Source organism: Fundulus heteroclitus, unplaced genomic scaffold (assembly GCF_011125445.2).
Source record: "Fundulus heteroclitus isolate FHET01 unplaced genomic scaffold, MU-UCD_Fhet_4.1 scaffold_90, whole genome shotgun sequence".
NCBI lineage: Eukaryota > Metazoa > Chordata > Actinopteri > Cyprinodontiformes > Fundulidae > Fundulus > Fundulus heteroclitus.
The window spans coordinates 645,809-670,562 of NW_023397362.1; the positions used below are offsets into that span (position 1 = coordinate 645,809).

A 24,754-nucleotide genomic window follows, 5' to 3' on the forward strand; every position below is an offset into this window, starting at 1 on the left:
CAAGATGCATTTATCATCAGCGCAAAGATGGCTGTGTTACTCCCAGGCCTCTCATCTATATGATAATAAGAGATTATTTGCAGCCACAGCATCAGGATCGATTTCTAATGGTTCTACTGGTTAAAAGCAACATCTCTGGTAGGCATTATTATGTTATCTGAATACCATGAGTCTTTGAGGTCACAGAGCAGGTGTTAGTACGTGGATACATACCTACAAAGGTGCATGTATGTTCGCAGTTTGTCCATTTGAAAGTCTTTCCCTGATGAAGAACAATAATTTTTCCTCCTGTAACCGAAAATCTCCCCCTTGTAGTTATTAGAATCATCATTTTGCACTATTATAAAATATAACCCACAATAATAATGATGATAAATCATTTTCAAAGAGGGGGGGAACTCTCAAAGGGGCTCTTCTGTGGTATTAACAAAAAGACTAAGCACATGGTGGGGGCTCTATTACAGAACCGATTTCCATCTGGCAATGAAATCAAACAAATATGAGTCTTAAATGACGCTTCATATTGCTGTGGAGAACACCTCGAGCTGGGTTATGAGAAAAGGAATTACTTGTTTAACCAATAATGGAACCCAAGAGGAGCATTTTCACTGAAACTTCGATTATGATCCTGATTTAATAGAGGCGCAAGCTGCAAGCTGGGGCCCCAGTCACACCGTCCACAGGCTAGGAAACACAATCACCGTGTGTGTGCTGAGTTATTGTTGGCCAAAGAGAAAACACTTTCATTCAGTTGGATACAGTAGGTAATATGTGTTCAAGCAGTCTTTTAAACAGCACAGCCATCTTGAAATTATTGATGCCATTGAACCCTAAGAGGAATCATGATTTTAAACTTTCAGGTAGTGTTGCACAACATTAGCCAAACATGTGTTTGCAACATCAGTGTTTATAATTGTTAACTCAAATTTCATTCCCTTTCCCCTTCTCCTCTGTCATCCATCACTTTCTGAGATTTAGCATCTCTGTCACTATAATCTGCTGCAAGTGTTGACATCAACTGCATTCAGAATCCATCAAACAGGAAGAAACGTTATATCGGTGAAGTAAATCGCACACAAATCAAATGTTAATGTTGAAGATGTTGAAGAACATTTCTAATAGCCTCATAGAACAATATAATAGGACAATAAAAAATACATTCATCACCACACACCAGAGTCTCGTAACTTGCATCAACTAATATAGAGTTGAATTAAGATATTTACTTACTCTAGATACTTTTCCACTGACATCAAATCAGATTGACTCATCCTGTTTTAGTTCATATAGGATTAAGAAAATTACTTGATTTTTATGAGTTTTCTTTTTATGTACATTCACTTATTTTTGGTAGAATTGCCTTTTAAACTGTTTGACAAGGGTAAAACATTTTTGGATACTTCCATGAGTTTCTCACAATAACATTTTTTAATTGGCCCGTACTGTTAGAGCTGATGTTAGAGCTGCTGTTGCTCTGGCAGGTTCGCAGGCCTTCTCACCTACATCCATTTTAATCAGTCATGCCCCAGATTTTTCTACGGGACTTAGATCAAGGTTTTCTCATGACTGCTCCAAGACATTGACTTCCACGCCCTTAAGCCACTTTGTAAAGAATGTTATATTATGATTAGGGCCGTTGTTCATTTTGAGGATTTATTTGTGCCAAAACATTATCTTCCTGATGTCCTGAGATGATGCCACAGTATTTCTGCTTAATGTTATTTCCTCAAGCTGCCATATTTTGTGAAGTTCATTAATCCCTCCTGAAACAAAACATCAACCAACCCTGTACGCCACAGTTGGGATGGTGGGGCTCAGGAAAGCAAACACATTCATTTAACTTTTATCAGACAACTCTCCAAAAAAAATGAGGGTCTGTGTTTGAAAACTTTATTCTGGCTTTTATGCAGTGTTGTAGTCAAGTCACTATGCCTCGAGTCCGAGTCCAGGTTCGAGTCTCCAGTGTTCAAGTCCGAGTCAAGTCCAAGTCATTAAAAAAAAATCTGAGTCGAGTCCGAGTCAAGTCCACTACTCATCGGAGTCAAGTCATTATTGATCCGAGTCGAGTCAAGTTGTAGGAACATGCCGTGATGTGTGATGTATGACATGAAGCAGTAACATTCCATTGCACTAATAATTTTGATATTAAAATCATACACCAAATAATATTCTAATGACATATTAAAATTATAGCCAAATGATATAAAAAAAAGTCAAGTCTTTTTCTCAATTTCCGAGTCAGAATGATCTGCATGTAGGAGTCCGAGTCCAAGTTCGAGTCACAAATCTCTAAATTTAGCAAATGACTCGGACTCGAGTTCGAGTCTCGGACTCAAGTACTACAACACTGCTTTTATGTTACTGTTCCTCACTGATTAGTCTGTCAGCCTTGTTTAGCTTGTTTCACTAGTGATGCTCTCTGACCAGCTTCACAAGTAAGGTCTTGTGCTTTTGTGCCAGCCTTGACGCTCACACTTTTAGACCAAAATACGCTCATCTCTGGGATACAGAACCAGTCCATCCCTTTCCTAAATGATATATCTTGATGTTTCCATGAAGTCACACAAAGATGCAGTGTGTTTGAGGTGATGCCTAACATACATCAACCTGTGTGCATTATTTACCTCCATTATTATTTATTAACCTATCACAAACTACAAAGCCATGACATCATCATCATCATGAAAATGGAAAGTCTTTGCAAACTTCTGATTCTCAAGATAGTGATAAAATGTGTTGTTTAAAAAAAAATCTTTCCCTGATTATTCTGGTTGCAAGTGAAAAGAAATCATTCCAAAAACAGGAAATGCTAAACTGGATTTCATGTGAGACAGTAAATAAATGTCCATGAGTCTTTTTATATATTGTACATCAATATCTGGTTTTAACTGTATTTTACCCTTTAAATAAACTACTTCTCCAGGATTTATTTATGTGCATTGTGATCATGCTCTGCTAAATTAAAGAACAGGATCATTTTCTAGTGAATTCTAAATTTCATTTTCTGCTTTGCACCACCCACAAGCGGCAAACTGCTTCTAAAATGCCTGTCTTCGGTTGGCATCATTTGCTGATGCTTCATCTTTTTGAGGGCAGCACGGTGTAAATTGATAGCCCCTGCTTCACATTACATTGAAATATGCTGCATCCAGTGTGAGGGGGTGTCGATCTCATGATAAAGTGTGACACTTTAAAATGTCACTGCATCTCGAAGCCATGGCCAACTCTACATCCTCGCCCTGCATCTGGACACGAAGCTGTCCCATCACTCACATTTTTGTTTTGCTCCTCCACTGATGGACTAAATTCACTGGTGTTCATCAATGTAAGCTCAAAATGTAAATTGCAAACATGGTTTCAGGTCTTAATCTTTACAACTACTGCTACAACTAACAGTCATGACAAAATAAGATGTGTTTTATATAGCCGGACATATAAAAAAATATCTGGTAAAAATTATGCTAAGGTGTTTATTTTTTTTAAATCCAATATTAAGTGCAGATAAACACAACAGCTTTCACATATACTTTTATAAAACAAATGTAAAGCCAAAAAGAAAGAGTTGTGTGTGCAATACTTAGACTTAGAACCAACAAATAAAACTAAAGCAGGAGTTTTTGGCAGTTTGTTGGTATGGGCCAAAAAGATCAGGTAATCTGTAATGAGCATATTCAATTCAATTCAATTCAATTTTATTTATATAGCGCCAAATCATGAAACATGTCATCTCAAGGCACTTTGCAAAGTCAAGTTCAATCATATTATACAGATTGGGTCAGATTATACAGATTGGTCAAAAATGTCCTATATAAGGAAACCAGTTGATTGCATCAAAGTCCCGACAAGCAGCACTCACTCCTGGGGAACCGTAGAGCCACAGGAAGAGTCATCTGCATTGTACATGGCTTTGCTGCAATCCCTCATACTGAGCAAGCATGAAGCGACAGTGGGAAGAAAAACCACCCATTAACGGGAAGGAAAAACCTCCGGCAGAACCGGGCTCAGTATGAACGGTCATCTGCCTTTCTAACAGAAAGTTAAAGCAGAAATGACAACACATAATGCATAATTGAAGAACAGTAGAACTCAATAGAGTGAGAAAATTAGATCCTGATATACTCCAGTAGCCTAAGCCTATAGCAGTAAAACTATAAAGGTAGCTGAGAGTAACATGAGCCACTAGTTATAATTTTTGTCAAAAAGAAAAGTTTTAAGCCTAGTCTTAAAAGTAGACAGGGTGTCTGCCTCACGGACCAAAACTGGGAGTTGGTTCCACAGGAGAGGAGCCTGATAGCTAAAGGATCTGCCTCCCATTCTACTTTCAGAGACTCTAGGAACCACCAGCAGACCTGCAGTCCGAGAGCGAAGCGCTCTGCTAGGAACATACGGGGTAATCAGAGCTCTGATATATGATGGAGTTTGATTATTAAGGGCTTTATACGTTAGAAGAAGAATTTTAAATTCTATTCTTGATTTAACAGGAAGCCAATGAAGGGAAGCTAAAATTGGAGAAATATGATCCCTCTTGTTGATTTTCATCAGAACTCTTGCTGCAGCATTTTGGATCAGCTGAAGGCTTTGAACTGCATTTTGTGGACTTCCTGATAGTAAAGAATTACAATAGTCCAGCCTTGAAGTAACAAATGCATGGACCAGTTTTTCAGCATCACTCCTGGACAGAATGTTTCTAATTTTGGCGATATTCCGGAGGTGAAAAAAGGAAACTCTGGAAACCTGTTTAATATGGGATTTAAATGACATGTCTTGGTCAAAAATAACACCAAGATTTTTTACTTTATTACCAGAGGCCAGGTTAATGCCACCCAGATTAAGTGATTGGTTAAGAAGTTTATTTTTTGAGGACTCTGGCCCAAAGATTAAAACTTCAGTCTTGTCAGAATTTAGATGCAGGAAATTTAAAGTCATCCAGCTTTTGATGTCATCAAGACATGACTGCAGTCGAAGTAATTGATTGGATTCATCAGGATTTATGGATAAATATAGCTGAGTATCATCAGCATAACAGTGGAAATTAATCCCATGCTGTCTGATAATTTTGCCTATCGGAAGCATATATATAGTAAAGAGAATTGGTCCAAGGACTGAACCCTGTGGTACTCCACAGGTGACCCTAGAGTTTGAGGAAGATTTATTATTAACATGAACAAATTGGAATCTGTCTGACAGATAAGATTTAAACCAGCCTAATGCTTTCCCCTTAATCCCTACAGTATGTTCAAGTCTTTGTAGGATAGAGAATCAGTTGTTTCTGTTACTGAAACTAGGGAGGCACTTAAGTCCATTTACAAACAATTGACCATTATTGTTCACAATCCATTGTATCCAGTGAGAAAGCTCATTCAAACGTGGATAACAGCTAAAACAATTGCAAATGGAACCAGGAGCGGATGTCCTGGAAGATTCTCCACTGTCAGAAAGGGTAATGTTCAGAGAAAGAGTACAAAACCCAGTTGAATCCCACACTCTGTAGGCCTCAGCATGTTAAATGTTAAAGTTCATCACTGTCCATTAAAACAATACTAAACAAGTATGGCATGTTTCAAAGGGTTATGAGGTGAAATCCTCTTCTACCTAAAAACACAACGACAGCTCGACATATAGGCAAATCTGCCAAAACTGGGTCATCAACAGGTCAGTGATCAAAAGCACGTGAGCAAAACTACAACACGATGGCTGGAAAAGAAAAGAACGACGTTAAAAAAAGCCCAGTCAGGGTGCGGACTTCAACATGAATTAAATGCTGTGGGAGGCAGCTTTTGAGAGCTGTGAGGAAACAGATGTCTGTAAATCTAAATAAACTAAATCAATGTTGGCAAATTTCTTCAAAATGATCTAAGAGACTGATTGTCATTTTGAAAAGAACTACACAAAGTTCTTCTTTCCTGAACTTGAAAGTGGATAAAAAAAAGCTATTGAACCTTGGGGTGTACCTCAATTTTCCACACACAGCTTTATGATTTTGGCTTCATATTTCTGTAATAACCGATGAGTAAAGATAAACATTGTCCAGAGGACTCTGAATAATGTTTTGGGACGCTTGATTTAAAATTTCACTACTTCTAGAACCCAGTAAAGACCAGATAATGTTCATTGTGCTCTATCTCTATAATCCAATTTGCATTACTACCTAGAATCAAAAGAGGGTGTACTTTTTTTTTTTTTTACAAAAGCTAACGCTCTTCACATAAAGAAAAATCTCTAACATTGTGTACAATGATCTAATCAGTTAAAGAGTAGCCTCAAATTAACTAACGGGCTTTAATAATGAAAACAGATGCATAGCTTGGCATTTGTTTCCAAATTTCAAATGTTTCGGTCTCTATATCACCATCACTATACAGATAGATAATATTGGAGAAAGCGGTAGCTACACTTAAATACAGTAGGAGCGTCAATTTAATTGACACATTTGTAAAACATTACCACCACTTTACTACAATTGAGCTTTGGAGGATCTCTGCAACAACCAATTCCAGAACAAGACAATAAAATAAATAAATTATTCTCTGACAAATAGTTTTTCATACACACTGCTCTAATCAACATCCATTGTTTGCAGGGTCCTTTCAAGTAAAAGACCATTCAGATAATGACAGCAATAGTGGGAATCTTCCAGTTCTCCTGGGGATCTCTGATAAAAGTTAGGCCTGGTTTGGCCTGATAATCATTGTGCATTAGAGGGAACACTGTGATGCCAGTTTCTGCCCCATGAGCTCAGATAATAGCCTGTGTCCCTCACTAGCAGTGTTGCATTTCATAACCAGAGCAAATTAGATGCTGATAGGGTGCCATGGGAATAGCTGAACCTTTGATACTCTTTTTGGTCAGTAGGCACAGCAAGAGAGGAGGAAATGTGTAGAAGTGGCGTTGAAGAAGCTGAAAAGAAGAACAGGAAGAAGGGTGGGGGAGGGGGACTAAATAAAAAAAGAAATAGTAAGGAGGATTGCCGGTGATGACAGGACTGGAGCGTAAGGATGCTGGAAGAGAGAAGTTAATCAATGCAATTTTCTTCCATCCATCAACAGAAGATTCCTCCCTCTGCGTCTGCATCCTTGTGGACATCCTACCACCGTGGTGAGGAAAGGCCTAATCAGCCACTGGCACTAGATATCTGCTATTGTCCTGCCCAGCTGTGACTAATAGGCAACAGTGTCAGTCATTATCTGCAAAACAGCACATTCCAACCTCAGACCCATTCTGGCGTGAGCTGGAAATTCTGTGAGTTAAGTTAGGAGGTAAATGTAGAATTAGCATTAGCTAATAACTTTGGCTCTTATCCAGACTATTTGCAACCATTATAAAAAAAAGAGAGAATGGCAATATGTAATACTTTCTTTTATTGAGCACATTTGGATCTAAAAAGCTGAGGCAGCATTCATTGGAAAGCTTTTCTATGCTGTGCCTTCCTAGCAAATTACAATGACTTATTGAGGCCAACAGAAGGACACAAGGCTACTACCTTAATGAATATGTTTTCTCATTCTCAGGAGTATGATGTAAAGTTAGTTTAAAGCAAACATTTTCTACCTGTTAACAAAACTAAGGCTATATATTTTTCTAAAATGTGACTCTTTTTAGTGCACTTGGACATATCTAGCCAAACAATATGTGTTGTATGAAGGTGCATATCAAGAAACTAAAATATCTTCAAACAATGATTTAAATGATCGTTTCCGGTGAGAGTTGGACTCGGCCAAGGTTGCCCTTTGTCACCGATTCTGTTCATAACTTTTATGGACATAATTTCTAGGTGCAGCCAAGTTGTTGAGGGGATCCGTTTTGGTGACCTTGGAATTTCGTCTCTGCTTTCGTCTCCTCCAAGTGGAGGAGTTTAAGTATCTTGGGGTCTTGTTCACGAATGAGGGAAAGATGGAACCGCAGATCGACAGGCGGATTGGTGCGGCATCTGCTGTGAAGCGGCTCTTGGTGAAGAGAGAGCTGAGCCAAAAGGCGAAGCTCTATATTTACTGGTCCATAATTCACAAAAAGGCCAAGGCTAAAGAAGCCGGGTGGTTCACATAGAGCTGTGCCTACGCATATTATTGAAAATTTTAGAGGAAGGAAAGTGTCTAGAATTTATTTTAAATTAATTACATGAATTAACTTTTAGATGACATCCCAATTTATTGAAATGCACATGTTTTAAGTCAATATGAAGTCACGATGTTGAGGGGAGACAACCTTTAACTTCCTGACTTCAGCTTCAAAAGCTTCTGCAAAATATCTCTGTCAAAATATGCCTTCTGATCCACCTGACTTGTCTCAGATTCATTCTGCACTATTATAAAAGTTAAGAAATAATGGGATGCACAAGAAATTCTGCAACAAACTGTCACCTACAGATTTTTATGTGACAAGTAGTTTAAAAATTCATGGTTTCACATTTATTAGGGCATCTACTGTAAGAATGTGCACAGGAGCACTTAAGTTTTGATGTCACAATACATAACTTTGAACAACGGATAACTTAGGAATAATCTAATTTCCTTTTTTCCCCCCTGATTTAAACGGAGATATAACCCTTTTAAAACAGGCAGAGAAACCAACCATTGTTGTTATAAAGAGGCTCTGAATTAGACATCTATCACTAGGTAGAATCTGATCTATTGGTAGCTTATTTTTGGAAAAAAAATCGATCTTTATTTCATTTGAAATAAATCATTCCCTCTTTGTATAATGCAGTTTTAAAAGGAAGTTAAACAGAATTTTTGTTTCGATTATTTTAGCTTTGACTGAGTGCTGATACACAACTAAATACCTCACAAACTCTCCTGACAAGAAACAACAAGAAAGTAATTGAGTAAGCGGTGAGTGCTTTTCAGTGTCTACGGGGATTATAAAATCTTAGATGGTGCATTTATCACCATTAGAATCTGGGGTTATATAGCGTGAGAAAATATGATAAAACAGCTTGCCATATTTCCACATGTACTACTGTGTCACTGGAAGTCTAAACATTTTGCACACAGCTAATTCAAGTAATTCAGGCCAGTCTTTAAACTAATGCATGCTATCATTAGTAGTTACTCCTGAACTGCTATTACTGTGGATAGATTGAGTTGTTTTATCTGTCGTGGCTCTTAATCCGATACAAACAAACACATGTGCACATCCTCACCTGGATGAGGGAGGCTGTTGTTGCTGAGTTTTTCTTTTTAATCTATGAATCTCTGACTGACATCACTGCCGTAGCAGCTTGGCATGAAGACATGTACTGTTACAGTCAATAAATGATTGCTAAACAGGAGCGCCATTAATATGTTCATTATAAAATTAAGTTTGATTGAGTGCAAGGCACCGAAGAAGTTTTTAGGTGGTATTTTTAATCATAGGGGTGTTGATTCGTAATTCTGTGGTTCACTTTTAATCTGATGAGCTCAGTATTCTAACTGGGGAGTAAAATCCTGCATTCTGGAAATGACCTGATCAGTCTTAAGAGGCTAAGTTTAAGTAGCTTAAGGTTCCAGAGGTCACAGCACTGCAATCCTGATTAATTTCTACAATCAAAAGGCAAGACAAAAATTCTACCAATGAGGAACAAACTTTGTTTTTTCCCATTTCTGATGAAATTCTGTAATTTTATCAGAGGAGATATATATATATATATATATATATATATATATATATATATATATATATATATATATATATATATATATATACATACATATAAAGTACACAATAATGTGGACAGAAACAGTCTCTACACGTTCCTCTTTAAACTTTTCTGTAGTTAAGTGAAAGGCACATTTTATTTCGTGCAAATGCCCACAATTGTATTATTCCTGTATGTTGGCATAAAAGGAAAGTATGCCAATAAAATATATGCTAAATCTTAGGGGATGTGTTTAATGTGTAATCTAGGTTTTCTTCTAAGTTCTCTGTAACAATAAATGAATATGTTTCATACATCAAAAGGTATTTATGAGGTAAAAGTCTTACCTTCACATTTTTCCAAGATCTGCACCGTCTCTCCCACCTCCAGAGCCAAACCCTGAGTCACTGAGCCTCGGAAGTTGCAGATGACTGTAAAGAAAGGAACATAAAAAGAAAGATGAGATCCTGAGGCAATGATGAAGGCTTAATAATTACAGCCAGTGATGAGCAAAGGTAATATCCTGAGAGATTAATTTTATTTTCATTAAGGAAGAGCCCATTTCAGCTTATGCATTTACCCAATTCATAATCATAATCATCTTTATTGTCATTTAAACATACATCCTAATGGAATTTGTCCTGTGCATTTAACCCATCTCTTTTGTCTAGGGAGCAGTGGGCTGCCACTGTGTGGCGCCCGGAAAGAATACTGGGGCTAAGAGCCTTGCTCAGGGACAAACATTCACAGTCTGTGGGATTTGAACCCAGGAACCTGTGGCCTCTCCAATATGCAAGCACCCTGCTCTAAGCACAAGGCCATCGCTCCCCAATTCTTACAAAAGCTTTGTCCCCATATTGTCAGGTTTTGGTTCTCCGATGACAGCAGTATGACGTTAGCTCCAGAGCCTGATTGAATGCATCCACAGACACTCTGATGCCAGGAACTGTTTGTGTTAATATTCCTCATGACTGCACCGATGCACCCAGTGAACTGATGTCAGAGCTTATCCCAGAGCTGAAGTCACTGTGAGTCACTCGGTACAGGGCTGAAATATGAGGTGCCAAAAAAATAAATAAATAGAAACCACCTCAGGGTAGATGAATATCAGGAACTATCAAAGACTGTAGCAATACCATTATCATTATCCTTGGCTTATTCTGCCTATACGACATCTCTTCACGCTCTTTTGGCTGCTTAAGGTGATCTCTAAGACCTTCCATTCAAATCATGATGAACATGATACAGTTTCTGAGCTCAACAGTCACCGTTATGGCTTATCAACAAGAGGCTAAAGGTTTAGCTTCAATTATGATCTTTAGTTAAATATCTGCTAAAGGTCCTTTGGTTAGTTATTATAATAAGTAGGAAACAACTCATATAGAAGCTGATGCAAGACTTAATTAGAAAAGGTCCAGGATTTACACTGGTGTAGACTATATTCTGTAATAACCTATTCTTGGTAAAGATCAACAACTACAATGAAAAATGGGGGGGGGGGGCGCTATACAGTAAATAAAAACATTCTCAAGTCATACATATCTACAAAAAAATTATGCTCAGACAACTCAACCCATCAGGGGTTTAAAACTGTTAAAAGTTTTAAATGTCGAATGTCTAAAATAAATCTAAAATAAACTGTGAACATTGCCTGACCTCCAGGGGATAACAAGAAAACATTTTGCATTTGGATAAAAGATGAAGACAAATTACTTTGCAGGAATTCCCACAAAAATGATGCCCCACAGGTGCTGGAGGAGGCAAGCTTGGGCCACGGTTTACTCTCTGAATGTAGAACAAGCCACAAGAGAAGACTTTAACTCAGTCTATCTGCATCTGTCTTTGTTTAACCGACTGTAAATGGCTTTGTGTCTACGAACTCTTAAAGATGCAGTGGTCTTTTATGCTCTTACGTTCCACCTCGTTCTCAGGCTGATCAACTCTGAGGACAAGGCATGCTTTATGACAAAGATGAAGGTAACACTCTTTCAGGCTTCTGCCATTCCAAGTGTGCAAATCTCCTCTGTAACTGATGTTTATGCCTTACAACACAGCATTCCCCTTATTCACTTTGTTCCTAATGTGGTGCTTCACACATTGAATATGATGCGCTTCACTTTGACTCTCACACCACAGACAAAGCAGGATCTCCTCCTGGTGGAGCGTTACTCAGCAAATATCTTCTCCCTGTGCTGAAGCAATATGCCCACCTATTAATGAGGTATAAAGCCTGCAGTCACTGGAGATATCCACTAATAGTTAATTAGATTAATGTGAAGCCAAAACAAATGGTGTTGCATTGTTACAAATCAGCACAATTTGCAACAAATCAGAATCAGAATCACCAGCTAATGAACGATGGTGGTAGTTTTGATAGACAAAAAGAAAGGAGAAAAGTAACCTGGCAAGGGTGTAACAGACGGTAGAGTTCATCTTCACTTGCAGCGATGTTTGCCTGACATTTTTGCAAAACATTTTCTCAAATATATTGTCTAAATGTCCACATCTCTCTATGTGTATTTGCAGACAGAGAGATGTAGATTTAAAAGTTTGCATCTATCTGCGTTTGTAGATCAATGGCATTTGCATCTATCAGAAAACGCTATTCTGAACGTGATTTTTTCCTAAAGCAGTCAGACGTTCTTCTCAGGTTTTGAGGCATACCAGTCTCTGGTCAGGACCAGGGGTTTTTATATGAAAAGGATTTTATAAGATTGCTGGCTTTAGGATTTCTTCTGCACCTGTTGTGTTTAAACAGAAGCCAGGACAACTGCAACCTGGTCTAATTGCAAGCAAAAAAAAAAAAGTTCCTATCTACCAAATTTGGGTGGTAGATAGGAGGAAAAAGGGGTGAAAAGGTGACAAAAAAAGAGTAGAGGAAAAAGAGAGTTTCAAATAACTTTGATGTTGGAGTAATGAGTATCCTGCAGGCTATAGACAAGTAATTTCAAGGTGTCTTTTCTTTGACAGCTTGTCACTGTAATTTTGATTAAAAATATTCTGTTTTAAAGATTTTCCTATAAAAAACAGCCAGACTCTCTTGTACCCTCAAAACCAAACCAAGGACTGGAAATGTTTGCCGTTTGTCTGCATTTGACCATATCCTTTTACTTTGGATGTTCTTGATAATCTATAAAAATAAATACCAGTTATCCTTGCACTGGCTTCATGACACAATAAATCTTCTGAATTCTAAATACTTCTACAGCATGCTTACCAGGGTTAGTCAACCATCTGTTTGACAGTTCAGTTGTTGCTGATCACTTTGTGATACTTTGCAACCAAGGACACAACCCTAGAGTCAACAGAACTGTTTGAGATCGTCTGTGACCTCGTCTCTGAATCACTGCCACGTTTATCTCACCATAATCAAAGCATCTTTCCTTGTTCATGTAGCCGACCGTGTCTCTTTTGCTTTCATCACTATGCTTTGGTCACTGTAATGCCTTCTGTCTGCCTTATTAGTGCTACTCAGTGTGGTGTCATTGCCGCTGTTGGGGATTCTGTCATAGGGTCTCCCCTCTCTGTCCCTGTGTGTCTTTCATGTGTTCGCTGCCGCTTGTTATCATCGCCCTCACTCACATCAGTGTCACCGGCCTCCTCAGTCTGTCAGCTGTCAGACACTCGCCCACGGTCTCACCCTGTCCTACTACGGCCACATGTAAAGAGTGCAATAAATACTGCCATGTGAAGGATGCATAAAAACAAAAAGTCCTCATTCAGTAAACCTAATTGACCTTCATGCACTTAGCCACAAAACAAAGACATTCTTGTCTTTCATAGTTTATTTCTTCTTTGGCAACTTTTCCATGAAATGTATTCATCCAACTCAGGATTCATTGGACCAGTTGATGATGTAGATTTTAATATTCAAACCATGTTTATATTTCTAGTTGGCATACCGTATGTTTCTAACTATAAGGTGCACTTAAAATCCTTAAATCTTCTCAAAAATTGATAGTGTGCCTTATAATCTGGTGTGCCTTACATATGATTAAACTTGTGATTACTGACTGACTTTATGTGGTACAATGCGCTGCCCGACTGTAATGTCTAAACTAGAAGTGCATTGATACAAGGCAGCCCGCGCCCAGAGTACATGCTAGGAAACAATAAACCTAGTAAGTTAATTCAATATAAAAGTTACATTTATTTTTGCCTTATATTGGAAACAGGACAGAGTAGTCCAACTACTAGAGAGCGGTGTTGAGGAGGAAACACACCAGATGCATTGCAAAGTGCAGCAAAGCAGCCTATGCTTAGGTCAGCTTTTCCTTTTGATCAGTCAATAAATGTACACTAGAAGCATAATGCTACGCGACACCTTACCCATATATTACTGGTAATGTGTCTTTCTTTAATTGCTTACCCATGTCGAAACTTCTCATCTTCACAGAATCATGCAGCTGTGTACTTTGCAGCATCTGGTGTAAATTTACACTTTTAAAAAACACACCTGTAAGCCGCACCACTTACGTTACGCTGCCAGTGTATTTACTCCTTAAGGTGACCAGTTTTGATTTCATTAATGAAAACTGGGGACTTCTTTGATTTTGTCAAGCACAGAATCTCTGCCTGGTGGTTGGTTTGTTTAGCTGAACTAGAATGCCAACAGGGGGCGGGAAAGGTGCCTTCGGGAAAGGTGCCTTCGGCAAAGCTCTAGTACATCGGGACAGTGGCAAGACCGGGTAAATACCTCTTGTTGGGTTAAACTTTTTTACTCCATCATGATAAACCGAAATCGGGGACATTACCAGGGACAGCTTGTGCCGGGGACAGGTCATCCACAACGGGGTCTGCCCCCGGAAATCGGGGGCATCTGGTCACCCTACCAAAGGGGGGGAGTGATATTACACACTTGGGAAGAATATGTAATGCACCTTATAATCCAGAGCGTTTTATATGTGGACACAGAGACACAGACACTAAATTCATGACGCGTCTTATATTCCAGTGCGCTTTATAGTCTGAAAAAAAAACTGTAGTTATTTGTGAATTTCTTTCTTTTTCAATCTTTTTAAGAAAAGTTCCTTGAAACTGCTGGTTGTTTGTGCAGACAGATGTCTGCCTGCATTCTGCACAGGTATGTGCATCTGTGCATGCTGCAGACTGTCATGTTTGGTTATGCCCACTGGACAGCTCCGTCTGAAGTACAGTTTCAAAACAAGCATGGCCCTCTTGGGCACCTTTGCTCTGGGGTCACTTCAGGCACCTGGGGTTTTGGTTACCTTGATGTCTGCATCGGTGCTCTTGGGGGCGGGTATTTGGCTCCTCATAACCACTATTGAGCATTTGTCTCATGGTTAAACCTTACATACATAAGTGCATTCTCACAAACACCTACAGGTGCTTAGATTCAGGTACTTACAGATTCACTTCTATACAGAAAACCCCTATTATTATCTTATATATATCAATGCATATTATATAAGCTGTCACTTATATAATATAAATTCTAGAACTATAAATTTCTTATTAAATCATTCTGTATATTCTTCAGTCATGGTATCAAGGCGTTGGTTGTTAATACCTGTAACACTTTATCAGTTAGTTTTTCTGTTCTTTTCATATTTCTTTGGAGGTGAAGATGCAGACTCAGGATGTAATATAGCTCTCCCTTTCCTCTCCTCTTTCTCTTTCACCTTTTCTCCCTTTAGCCTTTTATCTCATCTGTTCCTCTCCTTTTTTGCTCTTTTACCTTCCCATTTCTGTGTCCATTAAACATAAAATAGTCCCAGCATAAAATCTAACAAAGCTTCTTGTGTATATATAAATCAAGCGGAGCACTATGGCGAAAGCACTATGGCGAAAGCACTAAGGCTCCAATTGTGAAAGTAAAATCTGTTGGCCTCTTTTCGGCATTAAGACAACAATTCTTAATGCTACACTGCCAGACAGGACACAAAAACAAACAAGCAAACTAAAAAAAAAAAAAAAAAACAAAAAAAAAAAAAAACATGGCGGATAAGATGTCAGCTTAGCTGTCAACTGAGTTAATGTTATAAAGAAAAAACTCAGTTGGTGGCATCCCTTATTCACTTGTACTGTTTTGACATAAGCCTACATATTAAATAGATGCAGATGCAAGTTATAGAGCCCATGCAGAACATTTTAAATCCCAAAAAGAAGCAGGCATTCGTGTATTCAAGTACTTTGGTTATTTGTGAAGTTTGCAATACTTTACGTATGCAAATTGTTGATAGTGTGTGGGTAGACACCAGTCAAAGGTGCAGGTGTACAGTATGTGAAGGCTACAAATGAAGAAAAACAGCTGTCCTCTCTTTTTTTCCTGCTTTGTGAACATGTCTCTGCAACATATTCAAAGACTTTCCGCAGAAAGAGGACTTTCACATAAAAAGACAACACGCTAGGTTCCTGCAGGGATCTCTGGTGCTGTGGATTTCTCTTTGGTGCTTCCAAACATAAAACACCTGTAAGAAAACTACAAAATGTGTATATTTTTTTGTTTATTTATTCTGTGTCGCTCCATTTTGCCAATACTTGCAAAGCTTAAAAACATAAAATATGAAAATGTAAGCAAACACTGGATCCAGAGTAAAAATTCCATACAAACACTTCCATACGTATCCATTACTTTTTTATTCGCTCTGAAAGCAAGCTAATGGGAGTGTTCAAAAACCCCAATTCATACAAAGAGATAAAAAAAAACGATAATTTAACAATGGAGATAATATCAAAGCTTACAACAAGGTACTTAGAAGGCTCTGTTACAGGTAACAGGGATGACAGAGTAGAAATAGTGTGGGCATAGAGGAAAGAGCACAAAGAGACACACTGGAGGGGGTAGTAAAGTTTATGGTAGGAGCCAGGATAGGAGATGCTCTCTGAAGAGCTGAGCCACCAAGAGGTTCTTGTAGATAGACAGGGACGCCGTTGTTCTTTCTAGTAGCGCTCAGTAGATCATTCAACCAGCGTGAAGCGACACATGAAAAGAGTCTGGATTGTCATGAGCATGGTGTGGGCTCTCCTAGCCAACAATCCCTTGAGGACCAGGGTGACCAAGTCATGACATGTAAGCCTTTGCAAGATAGTTCAAGTAGACGCTTCATTAAGCCCTTGTAGACCAGCGTCTGAAACTTGAATTTGCTGCCGGCTGCCAGTGGAGCTCCACTAACAAAACAGTGACATTTGTTACTGTTAGGCTGATTGAAGACCAGACGAGCCACCGGCTTCTGGACCATCTGTAGAGGTTTCACAGCACGGACTGGGCGAGCAGTTAGCAGGGCGTTGCAGTAGTCAAAGCGGGAAATAACCATAGACTACACCAGGAACTGTGGAGCATATTTTTTGTTATGTATGACCTAATTGTGCACATGTTCATGCAAAGTGAAACGATCAAGTAAAAATGCTAACGTTATCTTTGAAGTTCAGATGGTCATCAACAGGACCCCAACTTTCTAGCTACCCCAAGCTACATATTTTACTAACACTGGTGCTGTAATAATTTCATTTTATTTCAAGATACAATCTTGAATTAATGTGTCTAAGAAGTTCGGATTTCTTCAAAACATTCTGTAGTGGAGGGTTTCAGTTAAAGAGAAACTTGTTTCTTTAAACAGTCAAGAAATAGAGCAGGTCTGAATCCATTGTTGAATAACTGGCATTGCAAAGATAGTGTTATATATATATATATATATATATATATATATATATATATATATATATATATATATATATATATAATAACAGAGTAACAACTAGTAATGCCATAGAACACATCTTACTTAAAAATACTTAATATTTTAATGAATTTGGTTGATTTCTAGCCTCACTGTGTGTCTTAAAGTGTAATCGTGACCTGATCCTCCGCCTTGTTAGTTAAAAAAATGTGTGAAGTTCTGCTGGAAGTCGTGACTAAAACTGTCCATAACACACAAGAGAGTAAACAGCATGTACCTAAATGTGTCTTATTAGTAAGAAAGAGAGTCACTCATGACTCACGTGACACAAGCATTGTATCAAATATGAACTTAAATTATTCTCTTCTAGTAAATGCAATGATGACTGACACGCCACATCTAGATGCCTGTAGTTAATAATGTGAAAAAGGCCAATTCAATTTAAACAGTAAATGGCTTGTACTTGTATAGCGCTTTAATTAGTCTTGACGACCTCCAAAGCGCTTCACACTACAGCTTAGTCATGCACCCATTCACACACACATTCACACCCTGACATTTTACCATTTACCAAATTCAAATTAATGATGAAAGCATTTCTGTAAAAATCTTTTAGAATAAATTTGATACATTTTCTGTTGTAAGTTTGGTAAATTTCCAAAATTCATCCAACATTGCAAAAAGCCCAGAAGATGCAGATTCCAACATAAAATTGTATCCAACGGGAGCACGATTAGAGAAGAAGTTGCGTTTTCCTAAGCGGTTAACTGCGGCTAACCTTTAGTTAGACACTCTCCTTGCTTGTGTGTTTTTGTCTCTCAGTCACCAGGGAGCCTCACACTAAAGCTATGAGCTCCCAGAGAAATGAGAAGAAACTGCAGCAAAGTAGAAAAGAAGAACAACCATTCACTGAACACAAAGGGATCAGCATCACTCGATCTAGATGGTATTGGCATTTAGTTTAACCAGCAGATTGGGTCAATACCCTAAAAGATGTCTCACCTCTGTTAAGCCAGTAGAGAGAAATTGATTGAAAAAGAATGCATTATTCTAAAAGAAAATATTTATTTTAATCAAAGTGTGAGCTCTTGAATGATTTGTTTTTTTTCTGCAAAGAAAGCCAAAAGCAAAGAGCAGAAGTGATGCTCTCTGGAACTCTGGAAGGATTCGCCGCTGCACATCAGGCGAGCTTTCTCTTTGACCATTTTAAATCTCTTTTAAACACTCATCTTTTTACCTTGCCTTAATGCCCAAGATGATGTTGGTGTTTGTTGATTTCTATATTATTTTCCTATACTATTTTTATCAATATTACTGATTTTCATGCTGTTCATATTTGTTTTGTTTTGTTTGTACAGCACTTTGGTCTTTGTCTGTTTAAAGTGCTGTATAAATAAAGTTGGATTGGATGCTTATTTTTATTGCCAATTCACTAAAATCAGAAATGTGTTGTTTTTAAGTTTGATAAAATGATGTGAACATACCAGAGAAACCTTTAAAAATTACATTTATGTTTTAAAACAAAAGAAAACGGTTCACTATAATGATCATTCACCATTTTAACTACGTTCACATTCGATCAACGGAGCAACTAGGTGTTAATTAATGAGAGCAGATCCACGTTCTCCATGACTACTCTGAACGTCATAGCCAACGGCCCGCTCTCCGTCGTTTGCTGTCGAATTACAGAACAACTCCAATTTTCTGTTCCGTTCTGTCTGGCTCCAAAAGTGCGATCGTAACAAATAGAAAAAAAGAGCGGCAGCTACCTTCATTTTGTCAAAGTTAATAGAGATTATTACCCATAAATTTTTTTTTTTTTTTTTAGTAGTCACAATTTTTTTTTTACTTTTATTCAAATATCGGATGCAAACCACTCTTTTTGCACCAAATAAGGAAGCAGATGTGTAATTTGGAATGTGGTAATCCTAAATCATTAGATTTGCATTTTGGTTGCAACGACGATCGCACTCGCTCTCCTCGGGCTCCAATGAACTTTGGAGCGGAGATAAATGCCGTAAACGCGGATGTAGAAGGCTTTGCTTTTCATGGACTCACGGAGGCGGTCTGGAACAGAACAGACACGTCCAGGAGTGGAAAATGTAAAATAACGGCTTTACAATACACTGCAACAAAAGAAAAGACATTCTATAATTGATAAAGTAAGCGCTAAGCCTCCACTTCAATTAATTTCAAGATTTTAGAAGTTATTTTTCATCTTTGATTAAAAATAAAAGCAACGTTATGTAACTTTTACATTTCTTTTTCTGTTTAATCATCTGACTCATCACAAACTGGTCCGGATAAGCCTCAGGCGTTCATTTACCTTTCATCTCTGCTCAAACCAACGCAGGTTTGACTGCAATATTTTAACATTTTATTTGAAATTCATCCATCAAAGGCAAAACGCTTTCTTCACTCCTTTAGTAAACTTTTTCACTTAAAACTATTGATTTGGAATGCCCACAGAAGCTACAAAATAAAATAAAATCTCTTGCTTCATCTTTTGTTAAAGATAAAGCAAAAGAATTGTTAACTGTGCTCAGGGAACAATACAAACCTCTCAGCTTTCATTGCTACTGTTAGACATTCAGAACCGGCAGTGTTTTTATATGTTGCTTAAGATTACTAAAGTTCAGTTTCCATACTCTTATGCAAGATCTAATTTGATGTTTTAGAAACTTGCGTAAGACAGTATTACGTGTCAATTTTTTTCTGTGAATCAGCACTTAGTACACCTTCACCTAACATCACACAACTCCTGTCCTTTCTGAAGATCAAAGTCTGCTGAAGTGATTTCAGATAACATATGAAAGAAAACAGCTTCCTGTTGCATTTCTTAAGCCTCAAAGAAAAACTGCTGATTTTTTTCTCTCTCAGTATTACAGAGGTAGCTGTTTCTCTACCTTTGATGCCATTCATTATTAAATAGATTTATTTCTCATGTGGTTGCTGTTAAAGCAAAAAAAAAAAATCAAATTAAAATTGTGTTCATTATTAACGTTCAAGCTGAAGGTGAGTTTTTCTGTGTCCAGACAATACAACCAAATACATTTAAAAAAAACGTTTTAGTGTTTTTTTTTTATAAACAAGAGAAAAATAAAGGCAGAGAAAATACAAAAAAAGATCTATAGGACAAATTCTGACATTTGTCTCTTTAAACATTTTCTATAGAGGGTTAAATTGTTTTGTACTATATTACTGCAGAATAGAATGTCAACATGATGTAATTCATAAGTATAGAAAACATCTGTTTTGCAAAGAATCAGCTGTGCTAAAGCTCTGGCTAACAGTTTTCTTTGGGCTGACGCTATGACTAAGAAGGGAACTTGAAATATCGCCAGAAAACTAAAGAGCATTTTGAAGTTATGAGTCTTCAGAAGAAATGGAGGAGGGGAGCGTGCAACAGTGCTGCGAGACCCACACTTGGACCTCTTTTCATTTTGCAATTTAAAAGGCCTTTGCACAAGCCTTCATCTAAGGAGTACTGAATGATTTTAACAGATTTTTTTTAACATTTAAATAAAAGCATAAAAACACAGCATAATTTATGATAAATTGTCTTTTTTTCAGTAAACTGAGTCCAATATGCATCATGTATCATTTTACTGAATTTGTGTTTATCTATAATGCATTACATCTGCTTCCTGCTGCAATGAGCAGAAGCATGAGAAACATCTTGCATGCAGATTTAACACTACATTACAACCATAAGCATACAAAAAAGCATAATTAGAAGTGCATAGCATGAAAAAGAACTTCTCTTAAGCAAAACAGGGAAAGTGTGCTTGATGTGTCTCACTGTATTACTAAGCTGTACCTCTTTAGAACTAAAATAATTTTGCAAAATAAATACTGTTATATAAGGAAATTGTCGTTGTAAAAGAGCAACCCAGACTGAAAGCTTTAGTGCAAGTCAGGAAAGTTTAATGCATTTCTTAATTTTACTTACTAATAGATATGAAAGTAAACAGACACAAGGGGGGAAACATAAGCAATGTAACTGACTAGGGCACTCGTACAAAGCATGGAGCTTTACAACACTGACTTTTACATCCATCATTCCAATACATACAAAACGCCAAATATACCTTCAAGACATGATAGAACTTTATGTTCCACAAAATACACTTATTTTTTTAACCCTTGCTATAAAAAGGTAGTCATGTTATGGAAAACAAGGAAACTGTGATGGAAACAGTGTCAGATGAGTAGATTTTTGTTAACTTTAACTGTCATTTGCTGTAGCTAAGCATTAGGAATCTGGCAGACTTAAGGTGCGTTCACGCTGAATGTGAACAAGGTGATCCAGTCCCTGAATGGTTAAAGTGACGCGAATTTCTCTCCATGCTTATTTGTAGTTTTGTGTCGCTCTATTCTCCCAATTCGTGCCATTCGCATCACTCGAAACGCTTCATTCGCATCACAGACCGCTAATTAGCTCCTGATCGCTACAATCGCGCCGTTCGCGTTTGGTGTAAACACACCTTTAGGAATGCTGTGGAGCTGATCAGGTACAGGAAAAACCCGCACTGAAGAGCTGGGATGTAATACAAGGGCATCTAAACAACACATGAAATGCTCTCTTCAATCAAAGACTGAAGATTCACATTAATCAAGAATCTAAACCAAAAAAGAATACAAGAAAGAACTAAGAATGTCTAAACAAAAGATCAAACCATGTGTGGAACCCTATAAGTCATAAACAAGAACCATCCACCCACCCATCCATCCATCCCTGCTAAAAAAAATGTCAAGCTCAAATGCAAGAACAGTTTAAAACAAGGAATATTGCTTTGGCTTGATTATCAGAGATACAGATTAGGTTAAAAGTGTAAATTTGGTTGTAACAGATTAAGAAAGGCTGCACCAGAAGGGCTTATCCTATCCATGAATTCATTTCTACATAAAATACAGCATTCACATTCGTGGACATTTATATCTATGAAATAATGCAAGGCGTTTTAAGTGTGCCATTGCTCCCTGTATAAAAACAAAACAAATCTTAATTAACACATGCAGCAAGTCAATGTAACTCCACTCACAGGGCCCCAAGGCACACGCAGGGAAAGCATGCTCAGCACTCCGGCGGCTGGATTGCATGCAAGTGTCTGAAATTTTGCCCTCCAGTTGCAGCTGCTGCTCCACATCTGCTGGAGTGGATGCAATTCTCTTATTGCAAAAAGTTGGGAATACGCAAGAGAACAAAACTCTAACAGGAAGATGGGAGGAGACGTGGAGTACTTTTCATTTTCTATGCTCGTATACATATATTTTTCATTTGCGGTGAGATTTTAATGCTATATTGATAAAAACAAGATGAGATGTGCAATATAACAGGAAATGCTAAAAGTGACAGGCTGGGTAAGGAAAATATGCTTGAAGAGAAAACAGATTTAAGCGTGCCTTAGCATCAGCAGTCGCAGTACGCAGAAGTAGGCCAACTCCGCGAACCGGCATTAGTGACTGCGACAGCACACACAACACACACCAACCCACATACAGCTGAGATCCACTGTATGGCACAGATGGGACGCAGACCTCAGTATGTCATGACGAGCCTGGAGATCTGCTCTCCGCTTTTAACAGGCTAAACGGCAAAAGCAAGACGTCTCTGGAAGCAACAGCCCGGGTGGTTCTCAAAGAGCTGCTCGCGGAAGACAGTCGCAAATTAATTTCAATTGAGATGTTGCAGAAAAAGAAGCACACTGGAATGTACAAAACTGTAAGAAAAAAAAAATCAAGCAGCTGCCATTGCAGATAATTACAAAAAAAATGCTTTTTACATGAGCCTTTCCCCCTCTCCAAACAGAGCTTTGATGAAGGCTCTTAAATCCAAAATTCTCTTTTACCCAAGAAGAGCAAATAGTCTTCGATTCATATTTTATCACTAACTTTATATGTTATTTATCTACTAAGTCATCAGTAACAGAAGCAGGGATCCAGTTAATGAGCAGTCAGTATAATAAACAGAGGAGCAGACGACAGGTCATCACATTTTAGTTTCAGTAACATGTTTTTCCAAAAGAAGATGGTCACCAAAACCTTTAACCTTTTGCTCATGAGTCAACATCTTTGTTGTTGTTGTTTTTTTTTAGCTGCTGCAGAGCTCTGTGAGGTCAGGGCTTATGTAACCGCATGCCAGTATCATTTTACAATGATGCAACACATTTATTTATACACAGAGTCAGTGGCGTAGAATGTTGCAGCCCCAGCTGCAAGTCCAGGGTGTCACATACTAACCTGTTGGCAAAGTAACATCAACCCAACAACGCTGGACTATAACAGGAAAAGTAACCATAGTTTTTATGTTGAAGGTTATTTTAGGATGAACTGAGACTACAACTCTTACCGAGGCACAGATACAATAGAAAACCTATTTACTGCCCATGTGTTTATTTATTGATTTGCTCAAAAAGTAAATTTAAGGTCTTAAAAGCTCTTTCACTGTACTGCATCTCCAATGTCTGAGTGTTGCCTGAGCATTATACTAAGACTTCTTCAAATGTGGGATGCAGGACAACCTTTTGAAATAAAGATGGAGCCATGATCTCTAAGAGACATCTAGTAATTTAAAAGACAAATATGCTACATCACTCATCCATGTGGATCCCAAAAAGCCAAATAAATAAAGCTGGGAAGGGCTGGGGGACTTATTAAGATAAACTGAGGAAATTACTAAAATTTAATCAGTTTTTTTATACATTTCGAATCTTTTGACCAAGATTACCTCTTTCCTCACTGGGAAAACCACACACTTGTCACTCTATGGCAAGATTACTTTTTTGTAGTTCTGTAAGAACAATGGTATACAATAATGCTGAACCACACTGATTACTCAAGCCAAATGTTTAAAGGAACTGAAAGCCAGAATCATGTCAGAACTACTGAGGAGCCACAGAAGAAACAACATAGGTTACAGTTAGTTTTAGCTGTCAGAAACAATTCTTTATAATGACTTTGTTGGGAATCCACCACAGCCCAATGGAGAACAAGGATCTACGCACAGAGAACAAAAGAGACTGGTGAAAACTTTGAATCCCAGATTACACAGCATTAACCTAATTTCCAGACTGCTTCCACAGCTGGAATCCTCTGATACCACAGAGCTAGAAAACTTTCTATCCGCCCGCAGCTCTCAACAGGCTGCTTCGGAGAACCAGATGCGCGTGAACGTCTTGATCCCACTGGTGAAGTGGAAGACTGCACCTTTGTAGAAACCTTGGACCCATAGCACAGTACGGTCTGGAGTCTGTGTATCCTGTGACTACACCCAAGGCCAAAATAAAACTAGCCGCCTGAACGTAGTTGTCTGAGCTCCAGCAGAAAGAATCCGATTATAGATTCCCCAAGAAGAGACGGTGTCTTTAAATAATTTGATAAAGCTGTTTCACCTCCACTGCTCTGACAGACGTTGGCCTTTAAAGTCCAAATTTAAACATGTTAAATTTTGTCTCAGACATCCCAGCTACTAATGCTAAGTCCCTGCTAATGCTAA

General features: G+C 38.1%; 1 protein-coding gene across 1 annotated transcript in view; it reads right to left on the reverse strand.

Annotated features, from left to right (window-relative positions):
- Positions 1–24,754, reverse strand: part of LOC118562381 (dedicator of cytokinesis protein 3-like) — a 122,111-nt gene that overhangs the window by 26,360 nt on the left and 70,997 nt on the right. The window contains exon 2 of the mRNA XM_036134740.1: positions 9,964–10,047. Coding sequence (XP_035990633.1) covers positions 9,964–10,047 — 84 coding nt within the window. The remainder of the gene's footprint in view (positions 1–9,963; positions 10,048–24,754) is intronic.